Source organism: Ursus arctos, unplaced genomic scaffold (genome assembly GCF_023065955.2).
Source record: "Ursus arctos isolate Adak ecotype North America unplaced genomic scaffold, UrsArc2.0 scaffold_32, whole genome shotgun sequence".
Classification (NCBI taxonomy): domain Eukaryota; kingdom Metazoa; phylum Chordata; class Mammalia; order Carnivora; family Ursidae; genus Ursus; species Ursus arctos.
This window is the reverse complement of record NW_026623008.1, coordinates 22633535-22655168: the sequence shown is the minus strand read 5'-3', so window position 1 is coordinate 22655168 and position 21634 is coordinate 22633535. Positions and strand designations below refer to the sequence as shown.

Genomic DNA, 21634 nt, shown 5'->3' with positions numbered 1-21634 from the left:
TTAATGACTCTTGCTGTCTGCCTGGTTTTCTTTTTAACATATCTTCCCTTTTAAAAACAATTGACCTCATTGAAGCAATTGAGTTGCATGTGTTTGCATGGGACTGCCATTCCCACGTGTCCTGTGTAAGTCACACATGTCATTCCTTGGGAGCTTTGTGTCTTGACCAGTAGAACTTTGCCTTTACTCAGTCTGTTTCCTTGACAGAAGGGTTCTTAACCTAGAGAAAATAGAGGCATGGGAATTGGTTTCTAACTGTGTCCATACAGAGGTCCTGAAGACATTTTTGGTGCAGGAAACTTAACATTTGTTTGCCAAATACATATTAGGCCACACCTGATAGAGTTTCTGCTGCTAATAGTGCTGCACTGCTGACAGCGGCCATTAGTTCACAGAAGAACTGTGAATACTTACTATAGAGACCATCTGACCTGCAAGCCTAGAGTATTTACCACCTGGCTCTTGGACTGCACCCCCCTCCAAAAAGTTTGTAAGATTTAGTTGGTTTACTATGAATGTCAATATGAGCTGACATTTCTTATATGATCTTATATGTGTCGGTAGTTTGTTTCATTTTATTGCTGAATTGTTGTCTTCTTTATGGATATATACCGCATTTTGTCTGATCATTCACAGTTGAAGGATTTTTGTTGGTTATAGGTTTTGGCTATTAGAAATCATGCTACTGTGAACATTTGCATGCGTCTTTCTTTGGGCATATGTTTTTATTTCTGTAGTAGTAGAATTGCTGAATTGTGTTTCCGTTTTATGTTAAACTTACTGAGAAAATGCCAAAGTGTTTTCCAAGTTGGTGCACCATTTTACATTCCCATCAGCAGTGAGGGCTCTAACTTCTCTGCATCTTTACCAACATTGTTCTTGTCTTATTTAATATAGCTATTCTAGTGGGCTTGAAATGGTATGTCATTGTGGTTTTAATTTCCATTTCCCTCATGACTAAGGATGTTGAACATCGTTTTCATGTGCTTATTAACTATTCATTATCTTTGGTGAAATGTCTGCTCATATTTTTTGCCCATTGTAAAATTTCGGTGGTTTGTCGTCTTCTTATTGAGTTGCAAGAGTTCTCCTTATATTCCTGGCTACAACTCGTTCATTAGATACCTGCTTTTGCATGTTTTTTCCTCTGGTTTTTCGCTTTTTCCTTCCTTCCTTCCTCCCTCCCTCCCTCCCTCCCTCCCTCCCTCCCTCCCTCTCTCTCTCTCTCTCTCTTTCTTATTTTTATTTATTTATTTGTCAGAGAGAGTGTGCGTGAGCACAAGCAGGGGGAGTGGCAGGCAGAGGGAGAAGCAGGCTCCCCTCTGAGCAAGGGGCCTGATGTGAGACAATCCCAGGACCCTGGGATCATGACCTGAGCTGAAGGCAGACACTTAATTGATTGAGCTACACAGGCGTCCTGTCTTTTAATTTTTTAAATATTATCTTTTGAAGTGTGCAATAGTTTTTAATTTTGATAAGGTCCAGTGTATCATGCTTTCTGGTATAGAAATCTTTGCCCAAGTCAGGCTCTTAAAGGTTTTTCTCATGTGTTTTTCTAAAAATCTCTTACTGTTTAAATTTATCATCCATTTTGAGTTAATTTTGTGTTATTGCCTGAGGTGGAAGTGCACCATTTTCCCCAGCAAAGTTTTGAAATTTTTGGTGTACAGGTCCTACATGCCTTTTGTTAAATTTGTTCCTACCTATCTTCTTTTTCTTATGCTGTTATGAATGGAATTGTAGCCTTGGTTTGGTTTTGGATTGTTTTGCTTGCTTATAAAAATACAGTTGATTTTTGTGTATTGATCTTATATTCTGCAAATTCGCCATACTTACTTATTAGTCCCAATAAATTTGGGTAGATTCCTTAGGATATTCTATATATAGGATCATGTCACTTATGAATAAAGGGTTTTTCGGTCTGGTTGTCGTTTATTTCATTTTCTTGTCTAATTGTCTAGAGACTCCAGCACAGTGTTAAATACAATAGACAAGAGCACACATCCTTGCCTTGTTCCAGATCTCGAGGATAAAGTATTACTCTTTTAAGTATGATGATTATAGGTTTTTCATAGATGCCCTGTATGAGGCTTACTTCTTTTCTAAATTTAAGAGTTTTGCCATGAATGGGGTTTGGATTTTGTTCAGTGCTTTTTTCTGTGTTTTTTTGATGATTGTGTGGTTTTTATCTTTTATTCTGTGTCTATGGTATGTTACGTTAATTATTTTTTGGTTATTAATCCATTCTTGTGTTCCAGGGATAAATTCTACTTGGTCCTATTGGAGTCGGTTAATATTTTTGTTGAACAGTTTTGCATCTATATTCATGAAGGATTCTGTCATTTTCCTTTCTTTGACTTATTATCATGGTGACATTGACCTTATAACATAGGTTGGGAAATGTACCACCCCCCTCTGTTTTCTGGAAGAGTTTGTGGAGTATTGGTAGTATTTCTTTAAACATTTGATAAAATTCAACAGTGAAACTATCCTGGCCTGGGTGTTTACTTGTGGGAAGATTTTTAATTACTAGCTCAATTTCTATTTACATTTTATGGGGTCAGGTTTTCCATTTCTTCTTGAGTCAGTTTTAGTAATTTGTGACTTTCTAGGAATTTGTTCTATATAAGTTGTCACATTTGTTGGCATAGGGTGGAAATGTCTTAAGAAATAAAATCTCCCGCCCATTTTCTCAATCTCTCCCTTCCATCTCTCCCATACATAAACGTACATATGTGCATATATGTGTTTAGTAATACAAGCAAGTTTTTTATGACCCCGAGCAAGTCAGATGTTGAAATAGTTTGTCTTAAGTGTGTGTTATACTTCTCAATTTAAAAGTATTGCTTTTGTTATTATTAATATTACTATTGATAATATCTTTATTAACAACTAGACTTACAGTCCTCGTTTGTGGCTTATATGTGGGTGAGGTGAAGCCTTTAGGCTCTCACCTGTACCTGAAATACTCATCTCTAATAAGTTCCATCTGTACCTCAGCAAGAAAAAGTAAGGGATGTGGAGATGAGTCTCCTAAAGGTCTGATTCTTACCTACATAGTCTTGTGTCTTGCCTCCCCGTAGATGTCTCCATTCTGCACCCATCTCCTCCCCATTTCCTGAAATGCTGCTTCATGCTTACAGTTTTCTCCATAATCTCCAGATTGTGCCATTTTTAAACTCTAAGCATCAAGAAGTAGCAGATGTAATATATTATAATGTGCGTGGTTGACAACCCCCAGCCTTATCATGTGCCCTGGAAGAGGAGTACTGTGCCTGTTAATTCCCACAGTGTTGAAATACAGTAAAAATGAGCTTGAAAGTTCATAATCTGTCCAAGGCAAAAAAAAATGTAAGCACTTAGTTTTATATGATAGAATACCTGTCTTCTTAAAATTAATTCTTGCTATTCTTACACGTCCTTAGTCCTTTAAGAAAAGCAAAGTTAAAACACAAAATGGTTTTCTCTGTCCCTGCATGAACAGCAAGAGATGTTTCTAATTTATCCTTCAATAACTTGTACTAATTTTGGCTTATTTACTAGTCATGTGTTTGCCTTTCATACTTCTCCATTCTAAAAGGTAAATGCAGTATTTTGTGATTGCTCACCTGATTCTCTGAAAGTGACTTGTCATGTGTAAAATTAACTATGTGAAAATTAACGTATTTTGGACTCAGTGGTATGCACTGATTGCAACTCATTTTGGGCTTATCTAATTTAGGGCTACCTGGCTGTGGTATTAGTATTAGAGAGTAGATTGGGGAGAGCTTACTGTAAACATTTTGGTGAGCGGTTTTGCCTCTGCCTGTATTAAATAAAGTCAGATGTTGGGGGCCTTGGCAATTTTTTCTTTAAAGGGGAAGAGGCAGGGTTTTACCCCCATGGGTATTCGATTCTGTTTTTCTGAGTCTTTTTTCTCTTTCCTTTTTGGTTTTTGGGGATTCTGTTGATAGATCCTCTAGCCTGGAGATTCTTCCCTCATGTGGGTCCTGTTTACTAAGCGCATCAAAGAATGCTTCATTTTGGTCACAGAGTTTTTTATCGCTAGCATTTCTTTTCAGTTCTTAGGATTTTCTTCTCTGCTAACCTTGCCCACCTGTTCTTGGATGCCGTCTGCTTTCTCCGTCGGAGCCTGTAGCGTATTCACCGTAGTTGTGTTCAGTTCCTGGTCTGATGACTTGAGTATCCCTGTCGTGTGTATCCCCGATGCTTGCTCTTTCTCTTCACACTGTGTTGTTTGACGGTTGGTATGCCTTGTCATTGTTTCGCGAGAGCCAGTGATGTGCCGGGGAAAAGAACTGCCGTAAGTAGGCTTCCGGTGACGTGACGGCGAGGTGTGCGGGGAGGGGCAGCGCTCTGTAGTCCCATCATTGGGGCTCAGTCCTTAAGGGAGCCTGTGCTTCCGGACCTCCAGCTTCACACGTGCTTTTCACTTGTTTCCTCCCCCTTTTGGTGGGACGGGATGGGTTGAATAGGTTAGAGTTGTGTATTTTCCTTCCCTGGCTCATTCGGTCTCTGACGATAACCCAGCAGGTTACGCTCTGGTTAACTAGTTTCTCCAGAGGGCAGGCTTGGTGGAGAACAGAGAGCTCTGGCCTATTTCAGAATGGTTTCTTTTTCCTTCACCTTACTTAAGCCAGAGAAAATTTTTCTCTTACATTTATCGCGGAACCTGGTTGCAGTCTCGGAGGTAAATCTCACAGTATTGTGGGGGCTTTGACTCTCAGGGCCGTCCGCTCTGAGTTAATAGCAATTTGTCAATTACAGTCCAGGTTCCTTATGTTTATCATCCATATTAGGGTGGCTTTTTAGGAGTTTGGTTCTGTTTCTCTGTTGATTTGTTACTTTTCCCTAAGTGCCTTTATTAGTGACCAGGTTCCTAAAATATCTTTATTTTCAAAACTTTGTATGTTTGTGCCATTCGTTCTTCTTAACCACGTTCCTTGCTGTTCCCACTCTGCGGGACCTGATTTTCACCTCTTTGGCCATTTCTCCTCTTTCTCAGGGCAGGGAAGAAAGAATGGTTTCTGAAATGTTTAATAAAGAGCAGCTGTATGGCTACTCACTGTTCTCTATTCTTAAAAACCTCCTCTCTTTCTTGATATAACTGAGTCTGAAAATGAGTCTCATTAGGTTGCAAAGGCACTTAACTCTGGAGTCGAGTTGTGTCACACAATCTGGCCACGATCATCTTGGGTTTTGTATCTTTGGGGGAGCATTTTACCTCTTTGGGCCTTAATTATCTGTTACATAAATGGTAATTTAAAACTTCTTTTCCAAAATACTGGTGAGAATTCAGTAAAAGTGTATATGGAATACTTCTAGCATAGCACCTGGCATAGGACAAATGCTCAGTAAATGCTTCACAGATTTTAACATTGAGCCTTTTCCTTTTGGTTCCATCACTTTCATTGAGATCCAGACCTTTGAAGCTGGGCCCTAGAATTCTGTGGAGAAATCCAAGCTGGGTATCTTTTGTAGCTGCCGTTAAACTCCAGAGCAGACATTCATTACATCTCATGAAGAAGTTAACGGACGGTTCATGCTGGGTGACTTTTCTCATAGATTCTGAGTTGTTATTCATCTGTGCTCTTTGTGGTTTATTATGGTGTTTCTTACCTACTTTGCCTTTTTGTTTTAAAAGGAGTGGGGTAAAATAACACACAGAAAGGGTTTTTTTTTTTTAACATACCTTTTTTTATAGTGTAAAGTTTAAAAAAAAACCCACCATTGTAAAAAAAGTAAGAATATTGAAAATATATTCTCATAAGAATTTTTTACTCTGCTTTACATTTTGATAACGTTTTTGGTCTTACCTCTATTTTATCTGTCTAGAGATTCACAATTGTTATTCCCTGGTCATCAGGTCAGTCATCAGTATCTGTGGCATGAAAGTTGTTGCTACTGTAATCATTTCAGGCTCTGTCCCAAAAGAAGGTGTTAAGAGCTGCCCATTCCGGATGCAGAACTTGAGAACCTTCCATTGCAAAGCATATGTCCTTTTTTTTCCTACTCCTTGTGTCTCCTCCTCGGCCTAGGGTGCCTTAGTGATTTTCAGATTTCTGTTTAGTGGCAGAATCATTCCTTCAGACCTTTTTCAGAAGCTTTTTATATAAAACAGACCAATCTGGGTACTCTTTTTTTTTTTCTCTCTCTCTCTCTCTTCCTCTTTTAAGGAAGAGTTTCTGATGGGAATGGGATTCTTCTGCTCATGGCAGGAATCTCCCCAGAGCTCAGAGCAGAAAACGACTTGAGGTCTGTGCATTGTGTGTTTTTGGATCCCTGGTGCTCAGGTGCTGGGTCACAGGGCAGGCACTTTCCCCGGCATTTTCCTCACTGAGGGCTGCGCTAACTATTGCTCCCGTTATTGCTAGCAGTCCCCTCTTGGTGGGTCCAAGCATTTCCCCTCTCGGTCTTTGTGCAGAAGTGTCTTTCCATCTTGGTGAGTTGGCCTTATAAAAACTGTGGCACTAATAGAATCGAATCTTAACACAAAAGCAATAGCACTGAAACAAAATCCGAAATGATGCAGGCTTTCATGTGTGGGATGCTTTTTCCCTCTTTTGAACAGCATTCCTTAAGAATGAGTCTTGAGTTGTCCTGTTCTGTAACCAACAGGAGGCCTCACCAATGGGAGTGGGAGATACATCTCTGCCGCGCCAGGCGCTGAAGCCAAGTACCGCAGCGCGAGCAGTGCCTCCAGCCTCTTCAGCCCCAGCAGCACCCTGTTTTCTTCCTCCCGGTTGCGATACGGAATGTCTGATGTCATGCCCTCTGGCAGGAGCAGGCTTCTGGAGGATTTCCGAAATAACCGGTACCCTAATTTACAACTGCGGGAGATCGCTGGGCATATAATGGAGTTTTCCCAAGACCAGCATGGGTCCAGGTGAGGACTTGGCTTTGGCACTTAAGGTAACTGAAATCTTAATGCCTTAAATTCCATGCCTCAGATAAGGTATACACTAAGTAAATAGCCATAAAGTAATTGAAACAAAGTTTGCCTTTTAGTATGCTTCCCATTATTTATTTCAGGGGGATGTCGGGATATGAGGGTCATCAGATACAGAGGTGATTTTTTTTTTTTAAAGATTTTTATTTATTTATTTGACAGAGATAGAGACAGCCAGCGAGAGAGGGAACACAAGCAGGGGGAGTGGGAGAGGAAGAAGCAGGCTCATAGTGGAGGAGCCTGACGTGGGGCTCGATCCCATAACGCCGGGATCACGCCCTGAGCCGAAGGCAGACGCTTAATCGCTGTGCCACCCAGGCCCCCAGATACAGAGGTGATTGAAAAGAGCCAATTAGTATTCTGGATCACATGCTTCAACAAACCTTTTTATCGTATTGTGGTATTCCTAGTTTTGGGGAGCCTCACAGGGTGTCTGTAATTTAAGGAAGAGAAACAATAACACATAGATATATGCACACTTTTGCTACTTTAATCACTATTAAGAGTCTTGCTCTTTTTTTTTTTTTTTAAAGATTTTATTTATTTGAGAGAGAGCACAAGTGGGGGGGTGGAGGGGCAGAAGGGGAAGCAGACTCCCTGCTGAGCAGGAAGCCCAACATGGAGCATGATCCCAGTACCCTGAGATCATGACCTGAGCTGAAGGCAGACTCTCAAAGGACTGAGCCACCCAGGTGCCCCAAGAGTCTTGCTCTTAAAGAGACATTATTCACATGTAAGTTTGGATGTCTGCTTGCTCAGGAATAAGATAGCTCCACCACTTTTCTGTGTCGTTTCACTCTGTAGAAATGAGAGTCTACATAGAGGTGAGAGAGAAGAAGCTTCTGTAAAACACAGAATCTGCTTTGGCTTATCCCTCCCCATTTGGCTGTTCCAGTGGCCTTTGCAGAAAGGGACCACCCTGGTCCTGGGGAAAAAAGCCTAATTATGGTGACATCACCTATCCTTTCCTATTTGTCTCCATTTCTCTTCCTTGCTGTCTGTGCACACTGAAACAGCTTCTAAAGAACCCGTCTCCTCTTTGAGTTCTGCCATCTTGCTGTGGGGCAAGGATTTCTCTTATTTGGATCCTATAGACCAGATTGAGAGACAACAGGTTTTTTTCTTATATACTTACCTGAAGTGAAAACTGCAAACAGTGCTACTTCGGAAGACACTGCAGGCGTCAGTCACAACTCTTCCACATCATGAATGAGTACTGCTTCATATTCACATGAGTTAAAGAAGATGCTACGGGCTATAAGCACTGAGTTTATTGATGTAGGGCTGGTTTCTAAAGAGAAAGTCAGGTAGAGTTCTCTCTGAGTTAATGCCCACCTTTACCCCCCTTTCCCTGCCCCCCTGCTTGTCTCCCCCTCATCCCCAAAATAGGGTTTTGTGTGTATGTAATGAAATGTACTAAAATTTAAGTATACTTTTTTTTTTTTAAAGATTTTATTTACTTATTTGACAGAGATAGAGACAGCCAGCGAGAGAGGGAACACAAGCAGGGGGAGTGGGTGAGGAAGAAGCGGCTCTCAGTGGAGCAGGCAGCCCAATGCGGGGCTCGATCCCAGGACCCTGGGATCACGCCGTGGGCCGAAGGCAGATGCTTAACGACTGAGCCACCCAGGCGCCCCTAAATATACTTTTAAAAGCGCAGTGAAGTTAGGGGTACTTCACACTATAATTTTTTTTTCCTTTTCAGAGATTCCAATGAAGTGAGCTCAAGTAGTTTGTTTAAATAACAGTATTGTGTGTGTGTGCCCACATACATAGGCGCGGATACGTTATATAAATTGAACTAATCCTTATTGATTTCCAAGTCTTCCTGAGATGCTAGGATTGCCGTTTTTACTTTGTACTTCAGATTCATTCAGCTGAAACTAGAACGGGCCACACCAGCTGAACGCCAGCTTGTCTTCAATGAAATCCTCCAGGCCGCTTACCAGCTAATGGTGGATGTATTTGGAAATTACGTCATTCAGAAGTTCTTTGAAGTAAGCCTTTGTTCTTTCTATTCTTTGACGTTAGAGAATCTCCAGAGCATTTTGATTTTCATTAGCTGTTTTTAGAATGGCAGTCTCATTCCAGTCCTCAAAATGAAGTGTGTGTGGTCTTTTTGAAGAGCTTTTAATTGTTTCTCCAAGTTATTAGCGGCAGTATATCGTTTAAATACCCAAGCAGATGTGCCAGTCTATTTTAAGAATGTGTTTGGAGAACCGCTGTCCCCATTTAGGATCCAGCACATTATTTCCGATTGTTATGATAGATTCACTAAACATGTCATTTTTAGAGGAAATAATCCTTGTAGGATAATTTTAGCAGGATCATGATAAAGTGTTCTAAAAAAATGGATTTTTAGGATTCCTAGAGAGTTATCTTTGAATGTCAACTGTAGTGTTTTTCATCATAAACTACAGTCATGAGGATTGTTAAATGCTGCTTTTTAGGCGATCCTTCAGCCTTGGTTTCCTCTTTTACTTCTGTTATTATGAATAACGTTCACCTTGTTACCATTGCTTTTGGAAAGGATTAATGAGATTGTTGGATTAATGTCTGTTGCCCCTACTAAACGAAAATGTCGGAAAGGCAGGGAGTTTTTGTATGCTGTTGTAACCCTGGTGTGCTGGGGTCAGCAATTCCAAGTCCTAACTCCAGACAGGAATGAGACATTGAGATGAAGAACCTGGTACAGGGGAAAATGCTGGAACTGCACATTACCTGCTCCACACAGAAGAAATTTGTCAATTTTATACATCTTACTTTGTGTGAAGATTTAAAAAAAAAAAATGGCTCACAACTTTTGTATTCCTGCCTTTTCTCACAAAGACTGAACTTCTTTGACTCTTAACTCTTTAGTGATACACTAAGAAACCAACATATTTGTAACATTTCTATTTACTGAGAGTTTGTGATTAAATTCTGAGCAAAGTGAAAATGCAGTGACTTTTAAAGGAATTTTAATATTTTGTAAACACATCTGTCATCTTTGTGGTTTGTATTAACAGCAGTAAAAATCATTGCTATTACTTTAGTTCTTGTAACAAAGAGTAACGTTTTTGTGGTCCTGTAAAGTTGTTGTAATATTTGGTAGCAAACAGTCCATGTACCCTTGGGAAGGTTAGAGTTAATCGATTGTATCTTTAATTTGAATGTTTGTGCTTTTTAAATTGATCCAGTACTCGAGGGAAAACTATCAGAATCAGTTTGGGGAATAAGCAAAAACTGGGGGTGCTGTACTAGATAGAGTCCATTTTTAGCAGGCTCCCTGCTAAGCAGGGAGCCTGACACAGACTCGATCCTGGGACTCCAGGATCATGAGCTGAGCTGAAGGCAGTCACTTAACCAACTGAGCCACCCAGGCGCCCGGATGCGGTCCATTTTTAAAAATTCAGAGAAAGATCTGAAAAACTGTTGATTCTTGTTTCTGAGATGCATCTATTGAATCGCTGAAGTAGTACCAGTGGCTTTTGATCCTGTGCCTCTTAACCCTTAAATTTCACTTAAAATTTAAAATCCCCAATTAAAAGTAAGAAACCAACATAAAATGATGTATGTTTTTGATTTTAGAATGTCTTTCCACCACCATCTTGTCCCAGATAGAAGAATGTAGAGCTCTCCAGCTCTAGAGTTCTTGTGCAGGCAGCAATGGCTGACTATAGCTGTATGATTTGGGGGCAAGCTAGAGAATGTCCGTGGCTCACACAGCATCCCTGGCCCATAGTTCCCTTGTGTGGAAACTGAGTGGGTTTGGGAAGCTGATTATATATAAAATCTCCTCCAGTCTCATGATGATGTCATTCAAATGAAAATAAAGAGGCAGGGATGGACAATCCTTCTAGGAAGAGTTTGAACATTTGTGCGGCCTTACCTCTATATTATTCTACTAACTTGTCCCCAGACTCTGTTGCCCTATATAAAGAGAAAATTTGAATTGTTAGAGTGATGTAGAACCCTAATTCAAAACAGAATGTCCATATGTTAAATTTCATGTGGATGAAAGAGGAACTTTCTAACCCACAGACCTTAGACACCTGAGTGCTATAGATTTGCTCCAGGAAGTCCTTGAATCTTTCCCGTACACTAAGTAAGGTTCCAGTAAACAGTGTCTCCTACATGTATTACTATTTTCAGAATAAATGTAGATATTCTTACAGTTAATAGGAATGTAGATTCATAGTATTAATGAATTAATGGCAGCTTTAGGAATTACATGTTTGTTTAGCAGATAGTAGTGAAACTGCTGCTGTTAGATACGTGAGAAGTTTTTCAACATTAAAATGGGTTCCTCGTAATCAGAGGCTGAGAATTCTTGGCTTGAAAAAACAAAGGGTTTTTGATCAAACAGGTTTAGTTAGTTAATCACAGGGTGACAGGGCTGAAAGAGGTTATGCCAGTGGTTGATACAGAGTAATGGATGCTTTGCTTTCTCCGGTTTCTTTCCTTCCATCTAAGTAATGCTGTTCACCCACACATTCTGTGTAGTTTGGCAGCCTTGAACAGAAGCTGGCTTTGGCGGAACGGATTCGAGGCCACGTCCTGTCACTGGCCCTGCAGATGTATGGCTGCCGCGTTATCCAGAAAGCTCTTGAATTTATTCCCTCAGACCAGCAGGTAATTGTAAGTTTCCCCTTTAACTTTTCTCTTGGTGTTCGATGTTTCTCCATGGTACATGTAGTGAACGCTGTAAATCTGTCAGTCTTTGGTTTTCTTGTACAGTTTTTGTTGTTGTTGTTGTTGTTTTATTTTGGGGGGGGTTGGTGCTTGTGGCTGCCTTTCTGTGCATGGCAAGCATGGACTGTGCAATTGTGTGAATTTACAGTAGATCAAGTGTCTTATGTTAAAGCCATTGGTTTCAAACACTCATTGACCAGTCTAGTAGGTGCCATTTTACAGGTCGGTGTTTTGTTGGACAAGAATTAAAGCAGGTTAAAATGCTAGAACTGACCACTCCAACAAATCAAACTTAGATGATCTAGCCCACGTGCAGTTTTCCTTCACTTCTTTATTCATGCATCCCACCACCTTCCACTGAGAGAGTGCCAGGCGCCGGCACGGACATGACGAAGACTGGTCCCTGCCCGCAGAGCACCGTGTGGGGAAGAGCCGCGGAAAACGCGCTCACGCGCTCGAGGCTTCACGGGAGGCCTTGCGGGAGGGGGAGTCCAGGCTGAGGAGGCCTGAGGAGAGAGGGGACAGAAATCTGAACTGTCGGGTGCTGTGCGTGGGGCTGACACCGAACGCCTCTGAAGCCGCCCGTGGCTTCTGGAACAGTGGCAGAGCCGGTGCAGCTCTGTGTGCGCCGGGCGGTGCCGCGAGCCCCAGCTGTGCTGACCCGAAGCCGCGGCCTTTGGGCTCTGGACTCACTCTGCCCTTCTCAGGGGAGGTGCTGGCCACGGTCTGGCGATGATGAGCCACTTGCCCTCGCTGAGAACGAAGTTCGGTAATGAGACTCTGTTACGGACTCAAGTTCTGAGCCAGACGAGGCCCCGCCGCCTCCAGTTCAGCACGCAGCACGACACGGTGAAACGCCGCCGTGGTGTGGGCAGGGGCCGTGGAAGGCGGGGGAGTCCGGAGTCCTTCCCGCGTGAGGCTCGCGGATCCGCGCGTCAGGACGCTGGGGAAGGCAGGTGTAGGAGCCCGGGGAGTTGGGCCAGCGCTCAGCCCTGGAGCTGCAGCGTGGTGTTGTGTGTGAGGAGTGAGGGGCAGGGGCAGAGCTGCTCCTCTGTTCCCCCTAATGTTCGGATCATTATCAGTCTGTTTCCCTGCAATTTTCATGGATGAAAACTTCATGGCTGAATTCTTCCTCTTAAATTTTCTTGTTTCTTTTGAACATGGAAGTTCCTTACTCTTTTTTTGACTATAATGCTCACTTGCTCAGAGAAAGCAGGAGGAGTGTTAGAGTTTCTCAGTGTTTGCCGTCTCTTGTGACTGTGACCAATTGTTGATTTAGTCTCCATCTTTCCAGATCTTACTGTTTTCTCTTTTCTGATCGGATGGCTACGCTGTAGTAGTTTTTCACTTCTTTCTTTTTCCCCTCGAGTTGTGCTTTTCTCTACTATATTTCTGTGTATTTTTTTCTGATCTGGTTTCTTTGCCTACCTTGTCCTGGGCCTGGTATGATTCTTCCTGTTATGGATAGTTTACTGTTTTCTAGACGGAAGTTTATTATTTTAGGTGAAATTAATTTCTCTCCAGGGGAGTTTTTACCTCTTTGGGCTCCAGAACATATGCAAGGAAGCCACCTCCCCTTTATTTTGATTAAAAGTGTTCCAGTTTTTATATATATTATCATTCTCCACTTACCGTTCCCATAATATTTCCAGAATAAATGTTTTTCCTGACATTTGATTAATTACTTTAGGAAACTTTCCTGAGTCTGTTGCCTTCGGCTTGTTTAGTCCCTGGCATTGTAATCTTGAATTTCTTTAATGGAATAATCTCTTAGTTGCTTTGACATATTCCGCATCTCAGAGATTTAAGACATGGTTCTCAGAAGCATCACCATTGTGGAGTGGCTTGTAGTTTCCACCATAAATACATATTTGGCATGGGGAGCGAATAGACAGAGATTGGATGTGGCAAGGAGATTGGGCAGCAGGTGCCAGAGCCCAGGCATGGTACGGGTATTCAGCTTCAAGAAAAGGATCCAGTGAAGATCTTACCATCTCTTTCCTATACCTTTGTCATCTCCACTTATTCCCTGCATGCACACACTCACATGCTCAGTGTCACACTCCCACAATGCCAGTGTCTGGTCTTCTCCTGTATTCCCTGAATTTCTCATACACACACATGCCTCACGCACTTGCCTAACTCCACATCTGGTCTTCTGTATTCCCTGAGAGTACTGTTCCTGCTGTCCTTGCTGCCACTGGCCTGGCAGAAAGGTCGCTTTGGAGTTCCAGACCTGGGTTAAAAATCTGGGTCAGTCGCTACTTACAGTCTTGATCACGTTGGTCACTTAACCCTCTCTCGGTCACCTCCCTTATGTATGTGGGTGGAAGATATGTGCAGGTGCTTTATTGACCCACATTGTTTTACCACACAGGGTCCAGATTGCTTGGGTTTGAATCTTGGCAGTGTAGGTCTGTGATTTTAGCAAGTCAAATAATGTGTCCGTGCCTTGGTTTCCTCATCTATAATAGTGTCCAGTGCATCAGATTGTTAGGAGGATTCACTGAGTCATAACATGTTAACCACTTACAGATATGCCTAGCCTACAGTGAGCTGTAGATTGAATCTTCTCATTATTAATGACGTGTACCCTACGGGGTTGTCACTTTAAGAACATGATAAATTATACCCGAAATTCTTTAGTATAGTGTACGTCATACAGGTTCCTTTCTATGGATGTCTGCATTTTTTTTTTTTTAAAGTTTGTACTTTTTTTTTTAAGATTTTATTTATTTATTTGACAGAGAGAGAGACAGGCAGCGAGAGAGGGAACACAAGCAGGGGGAGTGGGAGAGGAAGAAGCAGGCTCATAGCGGAGGAGCCTGATGTGGGGCTCGATCCCAGAACGCTGGGATCACGCCCTGAGCTGAAGGCAGACGCTTAACCGCTGTGCCACCCAGGCGCCCCGCATGTCTGCATTTTTAAAAAGTCTCTGAGGTCTTTTGCAAGTCAGGGAACTTGTTTTAAAAGACGGGTTACTACTGTTACAGGAAAGTTGCTAATCCATGGAGACACTGCAGTCCTCATTTGGTGCTGCTGTGCTGTTGTCACGGTGCCACAGCTGTGTGGTCCCACTTCATTACCATAGATGCCCCGCCTAGTGCTTTGTGTTGGGTAAGAGACTGTTCGTTGTCTAGGTGTTTGGCTTGCTGTGATTCTGGTGGTGCTTTCTTTCCTTGTCTTCTAATAGAACGAGATGGTTCGGGAGCTAGACGGCCACGTCCTGAAGTGTGTGAAAGACCAGAATGGTAATCACGTGGTTCAGAAATGCATCGAATGTGTGCAGCCCCAGTCTTTGCAGTTTATCATCGATGCGTTTAAGGGGCAGGTAAGTGACTTAAGAAAGAAACAAAGAAAGCAAATTTTTGGGTGTTTGCCCTGTGAGTGGAGAACAGGGTAGCATTTGTGGGGTGTTCCCACATGGCCACACCGCCAGAGATAGCTTCTAGTTTCTCCTATTTGTCTGTATGTCGTAAGAGCCTCTATGCTCTTAGCACCAGCTTCCAAGCAGAGCTGACATTTTCTTATACCATTTTTCCGGAATTGCCCCTTAATTGGCTATTACCATTAATTTCTCTTTCCTAAAATATCGTCCTCACACCCTCCTAAGCTGCGTGGAAAAAAGAGAGTAAAACATACACCTTCTTTTTGGGTCTGTGAAATCGTTTTTTGTTATTGCTTTTAAAAGGAAAAAATGGTAAACACCAAGTAGATTTTCAGGTGCAGTCGTGTGTGCTGCTACGCCTAGACTGAAATGGGATTTTAGAGTTGTTTAGGCTTTGGGGTTTGCTCAGTTACGGTAGCGGTAAGGAGACGGCAGGCATTCACCTAGGGCGTTGTTTGAGTTTTCTGAGTTAATGAAAAGAGAGTGGATTTTTTACTCTAAAATTAAGATCTTATGTTTATCAAAATAGACAACAAGGAAAGTAAAAGGGTTAAGCTGCCAACAGGGAGAGCATATTTTCAAGGCGAAATTGCCAAAGAATTAATAGCAAATATAGGAAGAACTCCTGTAATCAAAGAGTACAGTACAGATTAGTGCAAAAATGACCACAAGCCTTAACAGACAAAAGAAACACAAATTGCCAGTAGACATAGGACAGAGTAATTCCATCGGTATTCAGGAAGATGCAGAACAAGGGCACAGCGGATAGACCACTGTTCCCCCCCACTGGTTGGCCTCTGTGTCCTGGCAAGACTGTGGGATCCGATCACTGTCGGGGAGAATAGACATTAGCATAGCCGTTTGGAAAATCATTTTGCATCGTCTTTCAAAGTTCAACATTTGTATCTCCTGTGACCCAGCATTCCTCGCCTGGGTGTGTACCTGGTGGAACACCTACACGCGGATACTAGAAGACATATTTCGACATGTTGAAAGCAGCCTTAGTCTCCTAGGAAAGACTAACGAATCCAGATGTCTGTCAGCAGAGGGTTAGACAGAAACTAAAGTAACAAACTCAGGTACTTGCCCAGCAGAAGCTCCACAGTATAAGTAAATACTTGAACATAACGTTGAGTGAAATAAGTTAATTCATTACAGACTGTGAGTTTTTAGCATTTTTATAAAAGCGAGCAGAACCGTACTTTACACTGTGGAAGTGCACCGTCGTACACGTGCAGCTGCACTTTAAAAACCACGTAGAAAACATTGAGCGCCGACACTTGGTCAGTATCTAGTGCGAGCTGTTGTTGTTATTCCTGTGATGATTATTTTTTTTTAAGATTTATTTATTTGAGAGAGCGAGTAAGCGCACAGGGAAGGGGCAGAGGGAGAGACTCTTCAAGCAGGCCCGTGAGATCGTGACCTGAGCTGAAACCGAGAGTCAGACGCTCAGCCGAATGAGCCACCCAGGTGCCCCCTGTGATGATTCTTAAGAACAGACTTGAGGGGCAAGTTACTCCATGTCATTCTCGCTAACTTTGTACTAGGAAGGCCAGAATCAAGATTTGTGGTCCAGAGCTGAAGCCCGTGTGCTTATCTTCTCCAGACCCAACAAAAGAGGAAGCTTTTCTTGCGTATGGCTGGGAAACACCCTAATTAAATTTAGAAGATTGCGGTGTGGTTAGGTGAAAGCATTTAGGATTTGATCCCATCCTTTCCTTGTTTTGTTTTTAACCCTTTTCTTCAACGTGGACTCTTAAGTAAGTGTGGTTTTTTATGACCTCTACTAATTCTCTGTCCATTCTAGGCTTCTTGGAAAAGACTCTTTCAGCTCTGAATTTATGTACGTCTCTAAATTCCTAGGATAGTTTTGAAACGAGTTTACACACATGCATACATACACACCTTGTTATTTGTAGGGAAAACTCAAATGTGCCATTTATAATTTGGGCGTTGAGTCAGACTAGGACATAATATTCTGGCTTTGTCAGTTACTATCTGTATGACTGCAAGCACACTATAGAAACTTCTAGGAACTTCAGAGTTCTCTTCCCTATGCTGAGAATAATCATCACTCTCTCTCTGAGTCTTTGGGAAGATTAGTGGAATAATGTATATGAATGACACCGAGGCATTGAAAGTGGCAACTGTCATTTTTGGCTTTGTTGTTTGTGTTGTCTGCCCTAGGTATTTGCTTTGTCCACGCATCCTTATGGCTGCCGAGTGATTCAGAGGATCCTGGAGCACTGTCTCCCTGACCAGACACTCCCTATCTTAGAGGAGCTTCACCAGCACACAGAGCAACTTGTACAGGTAGTGGAGTTGCCAGTAGAGTAACTGCAAACACCTGTGGGCTCGTGCAGGCCCAGAGCTTGTGTGTTTTCTCAGCCCAGGTATCTGTTCAGAGGAGTTAATGTCAGTGTGTTTTAAATGCCCATTGAAGCTTTGGGGCAAGTTCTCGTTTATACCATCCTGGTTTGTGCTTTTTGAATGCGGGCGATGAAGGGAGGCCTGGCCTTGGACTGAAGGGCGTTGCCTGCCAGCCTTCTGTTGTGGACTGGCTAGTCGTGTCCCCTTAGGCAGGCCATTTAATCTCTCTGGGTCTCAACGTCATCATTTCAAATGAACTCCATGGATTAGGTGACTTCTTTTTAGCTTTGACACTTTCTTTTGCTTCTGCCACTAAAAAATTTCTCCCAAATCACAGTAACCAGTAGAACAGTTTCTACGTAGTATTGTTGTACTGAAGCAGCATTTTTGATGGAGTTTGTTTGTTTGGGTGGGAGGTGGGAGGTTATAAATGTATTAAATCCTCATTGTAGAAAAAAATTAGAAGTGCAGAAAGCAGCAACAAAAGAAATCATCCATGATCCTACCATGCAGAAGCAAACACATCTGGCCTTTGCACTTGATTTTAGAAGTATTATTTGTGCATTCTTCATTTTTGCCATCTTACAAGTAAATATTTTTGCCTCGTTATACACATTTGTTCTCTCCAATACCTTTAACTTGAGATGAGTGAATGTATCTGTTGTATGCTTGTGATGTTATTTAATTAGGTATTGTCTGTTTTGTTGGACATAAACTTTATTTCCCATTTTTCTTAGAGATAAACTTCTGTTTGAGAGAAAAATAGCTCTTTATTCCCAGCTATGCCTGCCTTCCTTTTTTTCTTTGTTTTGTTTTGATTTTAAATGAGAAGAGGCCAACTCTTTTGTGTCTCGTAGCTTATGAGGGAAGAAACCAAAAAGGACCTTTGGGCATAAATACAGAGAGAAATATTCTATCATTTGGTAATATGTTCCTCTTTTGTAATGATAGGGAAAAATTGTCACTCCCTGTCCATTTTTTCGTAAGTTCATTAGCATTCAGGTAAGCCGTCGTGGTGCCATTGGAAGGTGGGGAGGTGTTGATTAGATGTAAGGATTTAGGTAATCCACAGAACTCATTTTTACATAAATTTTATTTCTGTTGTTTCTCAAACAGGATCAGTATGGAAATTACGTAATCCAGCATGTATTGGAGCATGGTCGTCCTGAGGATAAAAGTAAAATTGTAGCAGAAATCCGAGGCAACGTACTTGTATTGAGTCAGCACAAATTTGCAAGGTGCGTGCTTTGAATCACATGGACTCCATTTTCCAGAAAAGACGATAAAATAATATTTCAAGTCTAGAGAGAAAGAATGAGTTTTCATTCTCTTCTTTTTTAAAATATTTATTTTTCTCAAAGTATACATAGCTTAAAAGTCAAATGGTTCTACTATAAAGTATAAAATAATGCAGGTCCCTTAGTGCCTCCTCACTCCACTTTGACGCCTGGGGATTATGTTCCTGAAGAACTTAAATCTTATACTTTGGTGAACTGGACATTTTATTAACTTACTTGTTTGGAATTGTGAAATGTTCTTTACTCAGTTTCTTCTCTGGTGCCAAAATTAAGAGGCTGTGTACCGTATCTCCGTATACGGTGTTTTTAGTGTCTCTTTCCCAGTCTTCGTATTACGCCAGGTCAAGGAGAGAGGGCACTCGTTATCGCCAGATTGCGAACGATGTTTAGGTGGGTTTGGTTAGCAGTGGTTGGAGAAGAAATTGATGGCCTTTCCAAGGGATTAGCAGGATGGTCTTTGTAAGTGGAGTGTGTGTACCCTGCAGCACAATATAGGTAATTTGTGTTTGGGGAGTATTTTTCTTTGGTTTTTAGGATAGATTGCAAAGCAGGTATGATTCGGCAGCCTTGAAATTTTATAACATTGCAGCATGGAAAAGAGAGAAAAGATATAAAAACACTCATAGATCCAGTGTCTCAGTAGCTTGACCATCTCAGGGTCTCTATGACCTTGTATTGTCTTTTTTTTTTTTTTTTTACATTTGGCAGGACCAGGGAAGTAGGGGCAGAATCTCAGAATTTTTCCTTGGGTCACTGTCCTCTGTTTGCTTTTTTTTTTTGGGGGGGGGGTGTATTTAATATCTCACTCTTAGGTATAAGTATAAATTAATATTACAATAGACTTGTCTAGTAATGACTGAGTAGCTACTTTGGGCCTAATCCTCCCACAGATAACAGCTGTAAATTGTGGACAAAATGCCAGAAAACCTTGCTGAAGGCATTAAGCTGTTAAGAGAGTGACCAAGAGCAGGTAGATACCAGAAGGGGTTGGGGGAGGGGAGGCTTGTTGATACTTGGAAGGAGGTAATTGCACTGGGGAAATCTCCCCCTCCCCGTTTGAGTTTTCTTTTTGTATTGAGTTGTATCGAGGTATAATTGACAAATAACATTATGTAAGTTTGATGTGTGTAATATGTTGGTTTGATAAGTTTATATATTGCAGTATGATTACCACAGTGGCGTTAGCTAACACCTTTATCATGTCATATAATTACTATTTCTTTTTTGTGTTGAGAACACCGTTAAGATCTAGTCTCTTAATGACTTTTTATAATACAGTATTGTTGACTATAATCAGGAAATTTCCCAGTTTTAATTGGCTTTTAACTTATAGGCAGTTCCCATTCTGCCCCATGCTGGGCTTCTAAAGTTGGGATAAAAAAATCTCCAGTGTTCCCAGAAGGCAGAGTTAGGAACAACCATGTCAATGAGAATGACAAAGTGACAGGGCAGAAATCCTGGAAAGGACGAGAACCAGGGAGGGGGAGGTCCACGGTTAAACTTCCCAGATAGCTGCTCGACTCCTGAACCACATTTGCATGGGACGAACTTGAGGCAGCCCGGCTAAGGGTGAAAGAACCGAACTGAGACTCCTCTTGCATGGGAGAAGTTTGCAGCTTGAGTTCAGCCAGGTTACCTGCACTAAGTAAAGGAGTGGGGGAAGTAATATCCTTGGGGGAGTGTAACAGAACTCAGTTTCTACTGTGTATCATTATGTCTAGAAAGCAGGAAAATGTGATATGGCCTATAGTCAAGAAAAAAACAAAACAAAACAAAACAGAAAAAGAAAGAAAAAACTCCAGCTAGTTCCAGACCACCCTGATATTACAGTTAGCAGAGAATGTTTTTAAAGCACTGATTTTTTTTTTTAAGATTTTATTTATTTATTCGACAGAGATAGAGACAGCCAGCGAGAGAGGGAACACAAGCAGGGGGAGTGGGAGAGGAAGAAGCAGGCTCATAGCGGAGGAGCCTGATGTGGGGCTCGATCCCACAACGCCGGGATCACGCCCTGAGCCGAAGGCAGGCGCTTAACCGCTGTGCCACCCAGGCGCCCCTAAAGCACCTATTTTAATTATAGTCCAAGATGTAAAGGAAGATACAATCGTAACGAATGAGAAGATGTTAGTAGAGAATTAGAAGCTTTATTATAAAAAGAGGGGCGCCTGGGTGGCTCAGTTGTGTTCCCTCTCTCGCTGGCTGTCTCTGTCTCCGTCAAACAAACAAATAAATAAATAAATTAATTAATTAAAAAAAAAAAGAAAAAAGAAAAACTCTTTTTAAAAAAAGGCAGCTTTATTATAAAAAGAACAAAATGGAAATTCCAGAATGAAAAATGAGTCCTCTGGGGGCACCTGGGTGGCTCAGTCGTTAAGCGTCTGCCTTCGGCTCAGGGCGTGATCCCGAAGTCCTGGGATCGAGCCCCACATCAGGCTCCTCCACTGGGAGCCTGCTTCTTCCTCTCCCACTCCCCCTGCCTCTGTTCCCTCTCTCGCTGGCTGTCTTTCTCTCTGTCAAATAAATAAAAGAAAAAAAAAAAAGTCCTCTGAAATAGAATTCACTGTTTGGTTTTAACAGTAGATTAGAGATAACACAAGAAGAAGCTGATGCACTTGGACCAATAGAAATAAAATAGATTAGTGACTTTCTTACAGTTTTGATGATGACCCAAAATAAAAAGTTTCATTGACTTTGCATGCACGGGCACAGGCATACACATGTAATTGAAACCGTGTTGTCCGTGATTAATTCTGATTCTTACTGTTCTGTTTTTTTTTTTTTTTTTTAAAGAAAAAGCTGGTCACAAATCACTAAGTTGATCTCACCACCCACAAATGGGCTGGGAACTGTAGTTTCAGAATGCCTAGAATAAACTTTAAAGACTGCAACACTCTCGATCATGTATTAAGGTGGAAGTCTTTGGCCGAGTGGGACCCCATGGTGGTAGCTGATTTA

The 21634-nt window shown here is 41.7% G+C and overlaps 1 protein-coding gene and 1 non-coding gene across 32 annotated transcripts in view; both read left to right on the top strand.

Annotated features, from left to right (window-relative positions):
* Positions 1-21634, top strand: part of PUM1 (pumilio RNA binding family member 1) — a 128788-nt gene that overhangs the window by 99618 nt on the left and 7536 nt on the right. For 19 of the 31 annotated variants that reach the window (XM_048222027.2, XM_044390466.3, XM_048222031.2 and 16 more), the window contains 6 exons: positions 6619-6886; positions 8817-8946; positions 11435-11569; positions 14817-14954; positions 17199-17324; positions 18498-18619. In XM_048222027.2, the coding sequence (XP_048077984.1) occupies positions 6619-6886; positions 8817-8946; positions 11435-11569; positions 14817-14954; positions 17199-17324; positions 18498-18619 (919 nt within the window). The remainder of the gene's footprint in view (positions 1-6618; positions 6887-8816; positions 8947-11434; positions 11570-14816; positions 14955-17198; positions 17325-18497; positions 18620-21634) is intronic. The other 12 variants (XM_044390468.3, XM_048222034.2, XM_048222036.2 and 9 more) reach the window with 1 other exon arrangement.
* Positions 12349-12431, top strand: LOC113268636 (small nucleolar RNA SNORD103/SNORD85). Its single transcript, XR_003321173.1, has one exon. It is a non-coding gene; the product is annotated as a small nucleolar RNA SNORD103/SNORD85 (small nucleolar RNA).